At 39.0% G+C, this 7,943-nt stretch overlaps 1 protein-coding gene across 1 annotated transcript in view; it reads right to left on the reverse strand.

Annotated features, from left to right (window-relative positions):
• PAXIP1 (PAX interacting (with transcription-activation domain) protein 1) overlaps positions 1 to 7,943 on the reverse strand; it is a 78,241-nt gene that overhangs the window by 17,648 nt on the left and 52,650 nt on the right. Inside the window, exons 10-11 of the mRNA XM_006887682.1 lie at positions 4,266 to 4,361; positions 2,100 to 2,237 (exon numbers count right to left, since the gene is read on the reverse strand). Coding sequence (XP_006887744.1) covers positions 2,100 to 2,237; positions 4,266 to 4,361 — 234 coding nt within the window. The remainder of the gene's footprint in view (positions 1 to 2,099; positions 2,238 to 4,265; positions 4,362 to 7,943) is intronic.

Genomic DNA, 7,943 nt, shown 5'->3' on the forward strand with positions numbered 1-7,943 from the left:
GTTATGATCTACACAGTCAAATGCCTTTGCATAGTCAATGAAACACAGATAGACATTCCTCTGGTATTCCCTGCTTTCAGCCAGATCCATCTAACATCAGCTACAATATCTCTAGTACCACGACCCCTGCTGAAACCAGCCTGGACTTCTGGTAGTTCTCTGCTGATGTGCTGTTCCAGTCGTTTTTGGATTATCTTCAGTAAAATCTTGCTTGATTTATTTGTTAGATTTTGTTAAGAATAACAATCATATAAACAATGAACTGAACGCTGTCCTATGCTGAAACATCTCCACACTTCCTGACACATGAGAGCCCACTGTGGCAACCACCGTATCAATCCACATGGTCAAGGGTCTTCTCTTTCACTGACCCTATGCCTTTTTGAGCATCATGTCCTTCTCCAAAGAATAGCCCTTCTTAGCACCATGCTAAAGTATGTGAGGCAAAGCCTCGGCTGTATCCGCTCCAAGATATATTTATTTGTTCTTTTGCCAGTCCATAGGGTGTTCAGCGCTCTTCTCCAATGTCACAGCTCAAAGGCATCAATAATTCTTCTGCCATCCTTATTCACGGTCCAGCTCTTAGAGGCCTTGCAAGTGATTGGAAAGACCATGGCCGGAATCAGACATACCTTAGCCCTCAAACCAACATCATTATTTCTCAATAATTTGGAGAGGTGCCTAACTGCAGACTTTCCCAGTGCAGTATGTTTCCTGATCTCCTGACTGCTGGTACCAAGGGTTTAAACTGTAGATCCAAGTAAGACAAACTTTTGATAGTTTCAAACTTTCCCCGCTCTATCATGATGTTGCCTATCAGTCCAGTGGTAAGAATCTTTGTTTTCTTGAGATGCAACCCATGCTTAAGGCTGCATTCCTTTATCTTCTGCAACAAGTACTTCAAGTCCTTGTCTCTTTCAGCAAGCAAAGTAGTGTCATCTGCATAATGCAGGTTGTTGATGAGTCTCCCTTCAATCCTGATGCCACATTCCTCTTTATAGAATCTAGCTTCTTGCATAATTTACTCAGCACAAAGACTGAATAGGTATGGAGAGAAAAATACAACCCTGATGCCCACTCTTCCTCATTTTAAACCATGTAGTGTTTCCCTTGCTCTTTTCACACAACAGCCTCCTGGTCCAGGTATAGGTTTTGCATAAGCACAATTAAGCGCTCTGGGATTCCCATTCTTTTTAATGTTAGCCATAATTTGTTATGATCCACACAGTCAAATGCCTTTGCATAGTCAATGAAGCACAAATATACATTCTTTTGATATTCTTTACTTTTAGCCAGGATCCATATGACATCAGTAATGATATCCCTGATGCCATGGCCTCTTCTATCTATATTACTCGCTCATAGTCATCAAATCTGAAGTGACTCATAGTTTACCCATTAGTGAGTTTTCAGAAGCTGTGAAAGCACACAGGAGACTGCCCATCTTTCTTCCAAAGAGCATTTGGTGGATTCAAATGGTCCACCTCAAGGTCAACAATGCAAATTCCCACCCACTAGGCCACCAGAGAGCACCGTGTGATATAGATATGTATACACACACCACACACACACTTACATCTATGTATATACACCCCCCCCAGTTGTCAAGTTGATTTCAACTTATAGCAACTATATGTACGTCAAAGTAGAGTCAAAATTATTTTCATGGTATAAATATTATACACACAGTCCTTGCAGGGAAGAAAACCAAATGAACAGATTATCAAGTAAAGGATGAAAATCTTTTCTAAATTAACATGACATTGTTAAGATCATTTTAATGAAGCTCTTTTTAAGCATTCAGGCTATAGTCAGTTCTTCAATCTCTTTACTGACATCACTCTAATGGAAGGCTTCATAGCTATTGAAAATACTGAATCTGATAGAGGAAAGCTAATCAAATATCTAAACTGTGATTGGTATAGGTATAAAAAAAGGGAATAAAACAAATTTAATATGCTTAAGGTACTTCTAAAATTAGGCTAAAGTATACAGGAACACATTCTGAAGATAATACAACAAATAACAAGCCAGTACATTATTTGGTATGCAAAAAAAAAAAAAACAAAAAAGAAAAGAACAAAATAACTGTGTCTTACATGCTGTGAGCATGGTTTTCCTCCTGGTGGGAATGCCACTGGAAAATGAAGGGCTCGGTGAGGTGGCACCATTTTCTTCTTTTTAAACACCGTATTTAACCAGTGTGCAGTGATACATCTCTTCCTTTCTCTTATTGCCTATTAAACATAAAATTGCAAGGTGTTTGTTTTTATTCTTTGCTGCAGAAAACCAAATTGCACATAAAGCACTCTTCATTAGAAACCCCAGGAAAGAAAGAAATTTATCACTTTCACATTCAGTTTACTAATGTTGGCAAATTGAAATAGTATAACTGGCTAGTTTTAACAGTCTCCAAGATTTACTAATTTGTATTTAAATAACTGGCAGAAGACGACAAGTATCAAGTTTTATAACCTTGAAAAGTCAATTTAATCATAAATGAGATGAAAGTTAAGATCATGCAAACAAAAAACAGCTGTTGTCAATCAGTTTTGACTTAAGGCAACCCCACATGTTTGACATTAGACCAGCTGGTCACAGAGTTTCCACTGACTGTGCTGGGCCTCTCTTTCAAGGAACCTCTAATGGGCTCACACTGCCAACTTCTTGTTTAATACCTGAGTATATAAACATTTGCATTATTCAGGGACTGCCTAAGAACACAGAAAACCTCCAGATAACAAAAATAAAATTGTTCACCTATACTAATGAAGGGGAAATCTCACAAGCATTTCTACATTTTTTAGTTGAAAAGTCGATCCAGTGAAAAGAGAGCTGTCTTTGAAGGTATCACATCAGTCTGCCGACAAATATAAAATTTTTAAGAAATAAGAAACTTCAGGGGAGTAAAAATTCATTCCAAATCCATCATCAAGATGATTCTGACCAAGAGGATAGAAAGCTACTCCCAAGGGTTTTCAGGGCTATAGATCTTTATGAAAGCAGACTGTCATATATTTCCAGCTGGTGGGTTAAAATTGCTAATTTGTTGATTAGAAGCAAGTATTCAACTATTATGCCATCAAGGCTTTCTTTTTCAGGGGATACAAAGAGGTAATCCACAGGAGAAAGCTTACCTCCCATAGAGCTGAAGAGAAGCTCTACAAGGTATCCCACTCTTGCAGGTCCTTGCTTGCAAAGCAGAAACTCTCCTTTACTATCTACCATTTATTCATCACTACTTTGATACTGACCAGGAAAACTTTACACCTTTTCTTAAAAGACTGACATTGTCACAGCTTAATTTTACTTGGATCTATAAGCCCATGGAAGCAGCAGTCAAAAGATGAATGACACTGTGTCAATCTGCTGCCATAGACCTCTTGAAAATGCTAAACAGCAAGAATGTCAGGACTAAGGGGCACCTGACCTTGACAAGGGTATGCACTGTCAAAGTTAGAAAAAGGAAGAACTAACAACTGATGCCTATGAATTATCTTAGCAAATAACACGGAGTAAAGGATGGACTGCCAAAATAGCAAACAAAACTGCCTTGGAGTAACTGCAGCCAAAGTGCTCCGGAAAAGCAAGGACGGTGAGACTATTACACGTACTTTGGGCATGTTATCAAGAAGCGCTGGTTCCAGGACAAACACATTATGCTTGGTAGAATGCCAGAGAAACAGACAGACTTTCAAAAAGATGGACTGCCTAAACTGCTGCAACCTGGGCTTCAGACAGGGTCATAAGGATGGCACAGAAATCAGGCAAGTCTTTACTCAGCTGAACCAAAGGCTGCTGAGTTGTAGCCGACTAAATGGCACCCAACAACAAAAACAACAATACAGCAATTGTCCCTTTATCTTCCAAAGACATAAAGGTCTGGAATTCACAACATACCCTATCAGAGTTTATGAAAATTAGGAAGAAGTAACTATCCTATTTAGAGAGGTAGACTAACATCCTTTAAAAAAATCATATTTATAATCTTAAAATCTTGAATATTTTTAAAGATATATCCATATGAGAACAAAGTGACCTAGGAAACTTTGGGGAAAGTGAATTTATGTTAATGGGGAAAGAAAGGAACAACTCAGGATAGGTGGTAAAGCGTGGTTGTACAATTCAACAAAGAATGGAATCCTTATAAAACTGTATATACAGAAGCAGGTGAAAGCATACATACTGTGCTAGGTATAGCCTCTACACAAAAAAGAAAACAAATAAAAACTTCGCTCAGTCACCCTTGAGACTATTTTGCTTACCTGTGCATACATACTACTGACTTGACTTTCACAAAGAAGGTGTGTACATCGACTAGTAAATGTGGGATCCACCGTGCCCCCATGTGCTTGAATGATCTAGACAGACAAAACACCCAAAAAGCTGTAAATAATTTTGAATACTTGGGAAAATAGTACATATTTTCAAATAAGACAGCTATTTTTTAAAAAAATCTAAACAAACCATTACACCTATTTTCAGTCTATCTCCTCCAAGTGTAATATGTATTCTACCCAGTACTATTCCATCTATTTTTAAAATTATCTCTTGCGTGTGTACTGTCAAATCAGATCTGACTGGTACAGGAGGAGATAGCTCCTCCTTCTTGAACAGAGCATCTGGTGGATTCAAACCCTCCTACCTCTGGGATTGCAGTACAGCTTCTTGCCACTAGGCCACCAGAGCTCCCTTATCCTATCCTTTTTTAAACTACCCACTGATGGCATCAACCACCACCTCTGGATGATGGGCCCAGGATGCACCACTCTGCTTTAACGGAGCTCCTGGGGCCTCGTGGTAAGGGAATGAGCTGCAAATCCAGATGTACACAGTTTGAGTCCACCATCTGCTCTGTAGGACAAAGATGACCAAGTATCTTCCCATGAGACTTACAGTCTTTGAAAACGTACTGGAACGACAGGCATGAGCTAGTTCTGAAAGCACATTAACAACTACCCAGTAGTATAAAATTAACTATAGCCCTCATTTACTTAATCTGAATCGACAAGAAGAAAGAAAATAAAGGATTTCTCATGCTCCAAATTACTGGCACTCTGGACCAGCCAATTCTATTGTGGGAGTTGTCGTGTGCACCGTAGGCTATGTTGCAGCATCCTGGAGCTCTTCACGTCAGCTATCAGTTTTGACAAGTAAAAAATGTATTCAGGTATTACCAAATGTTCCCATGGGAGGCGGGGGGGGGGGATAGAAATGGCCTCATTAACAACTGTTGTTGTTGTCTACCGTCGAGTCAGAACTGACTCATAGTTGACCCTCCAGCAAGTTTTCAGAGGCAGTTAACAGCATGTGAGGAGATTGCCTCAAACTGTGTGCCTTCTGGATTGCACCTCAGCTTCTCTTAAAAAAGAAAACGAGGCAAGTAAAAGATTTAAAAAAATTGGTTCCAAAAAATAGGCTAAGATTTTTAGAATGAAAGAAGTGTGATATATCCTGATTGTTGTATTTCTGTGGTACTGTGCATACATTAAAATTTAAAGGGTGGAGTGCGAAGAAGAAACTTATTGATGGAGGGGGGAAAAGGTGCCTAAGGTGGTCTAATGGTAAGGAAACCCAAAGGCACATGGTTCTAATTCATCACTGTTCTGCAGGAGAGATGGTCAATCTACTCTCATAGATTTATAACCTCTGAAAAACCTGATAGGTGATCAATTAAGAGTTACTTCTAATTTGACAGCACCAAACAACAACACACAAAAAAAGAAAAGGGAGGAGGGGTAGAGGGGAGAATTTTATTCTATTTAAGTTTTAAGATATATTAAAAAAGACAATGATACCAAAACCAACTCAGTATGCTTTAAATGTAATTAATCTATTTATTATTGTATCTATTCATAGAGTTTTAATAAAGTATGTTTATATCCTATTCTATTTTTCATTCCCCAGAAGTAATCACAATAGCTCTTTCAGAAATTAATAATATACAAAAAACTGGTATATTAATATTCACCTGGGTTTTTTTTTTAGTATCTACTAGTATATTCTAAACAGCATGTTTTATGCTATTTCTATATTTCCATTTTGATGTGGTTGTGGTTCCATCTAGTAAATTCTGACTTGTAGAGACATGATGTGATAGAGAAGAACTGTTTCATGAAGTTTCTTAAGCTATTATCTTCATGGTAGCAGATCAGTAGGTCGTTTTTCCTCAAGGAGGACCTGCTGGATCTGAACTACCAACCTCATGATTAGCAGCCCAACACCTAATGCACTGGAACACTCACCCACTGCAAGAAGCTTCTCACAGCAGACCCTCCAGTGGATAATGAGAGGCAATAAACTGCATGGGAGGAAACTGTCCATTACTCTCCGTGGAGTCACTGGTGGATGCCAACCAGCAGAGGCAGTACCTCTGCAGCACAACTCTCCATGGTGACTAGGTCACCAGAGATCCCGTACTGCAGTGCGAGTGCGTTCATTTTTGGGTTTACGTATTAGCTACTGACTGCTTAATAAAAAAAAGAGATCTAGTTTTTCTAAAACCAGCATTTCACTCAGTGTATGCATGTGTTAGCACACAACAGTTTCTATGATCTCCTTCCACCAAACTTCTTTAGTTATACCTCAATTCTTCTTCAAATTTCTTTTCAGTGATTTAACAGTATAAGGCTCAGTCATATAGTTTAATATAACACAAGATTTAAGTTCATTTTTTATATAGATTCATGATTTTTCTGGATTAAAAGAATTGTCTCTTCCTCCTTTAACTTTTTACATTTGCCTTTTCTTGGTTTTCTATGGGCCTATTAGTATTTTAGGGGGCTCTGGTGGTGTAAGAAGCTGCAAGGCAATCCCAAAGGCACAAAAACACAGTTCAAGACCACCAGCTGCTCCAAGGGAAAAAGATGGGCAATCTCCTCCGGGGTGATTTACTGCCTCTGAAAACCTGTTGGAGGGTACACAAACTGTTAAAAGTAGTATTTAAACTATTTAAAGTAGTATACATGTGGTGATTTAAGAATGACTAGACCTAATGACTTACTTGTAATGAATAGAATATGGTGGTAGGAATAACGCATGACTTCCAAGATTATACCGTAAAAACACTGTGGCTTCCTCAGTGCCACATTGCAGTTCATTCATTCTGGGGGTGTGGGCATGTCCTAAAAGCACTCAGGCAGCACTATGGAGATCTCAGGTGATAAGGAACTGAGTTTCCTGCCTTGAGCTGCATGAGGGAAAAGCAAGTGGGATAGCCCTACTCTACTATGATTACTGCAGTGGATATTCTGATAGCAACTCAAGAGAGGAGCTGAGGTCACCCATTTTGAATAATATTGCATGAGTTCCTTGTTTTTCAGTGTAGCATAGTATTCCATTGTGTGTTTGTTGATGGGCACTTAGGTTGTTTCCAACTCCTTGCTATTGTGAACAAAGCCACAATAAACATGGGTGTGCATCTATCTGCTTGGGTGGCAGTTCTGGTGTCTTCAGGGTATCTTCCCAGTAGTGGAATTGCTGGGTCAAATGGTATTTCTATTTGCAGCTTTTTGAGAAAGCACCACACCGCCTTCCACTGTGGTTTGCACCACTTTACTCTCCCACCAACAGTGAATAAAGGTTCCAGTTTTCAGCAACCTCGCCAGCATTTGTTGTTTGCTGCTCTGTTAAATTTTGCTATTCTTACTGGAGTGAGATGGTATCTCACAGTTGTTTTGATTTGCATCTCTCTCTCTTAGAGCTAGGGATTTTGAACATTTCATGTCCTTGTTGGCCATCTGAATGTCTTCTTTGGTGAAGTATCTGTTCATATCGTGTGCCCATTTTTTAACTGGGTTAGGTGCTGCATGGTGCCATTATTGTAGAACATGACTGACATTAGGATTAGAGTGAGACTGAGAAAAACTGGATAACTTAGGTATACAGCACTGGGTTAATACCATAATTGGCTATGACAAGAATCCAGAATGAAGGTTGCATAG

This window comes from Elephantulus edwardii, unplaced genomic scaffold (assembly GCF_000299155.1).
Source record: "Elephantulus edwardii isolate Elephantulus edwardi_28Jun2011 unplaced genomic scaffold, EleEdw1.0 scaffold00060, whole genome shotgun sequence".
In the NCBI taxonomy this organism is placed as follows: Eukaryota; Metazoa; Chordata; class Mammalia; order Macroscelidea; family Macroscelididae; genus Elephantulus; species Elephantulus edwardii.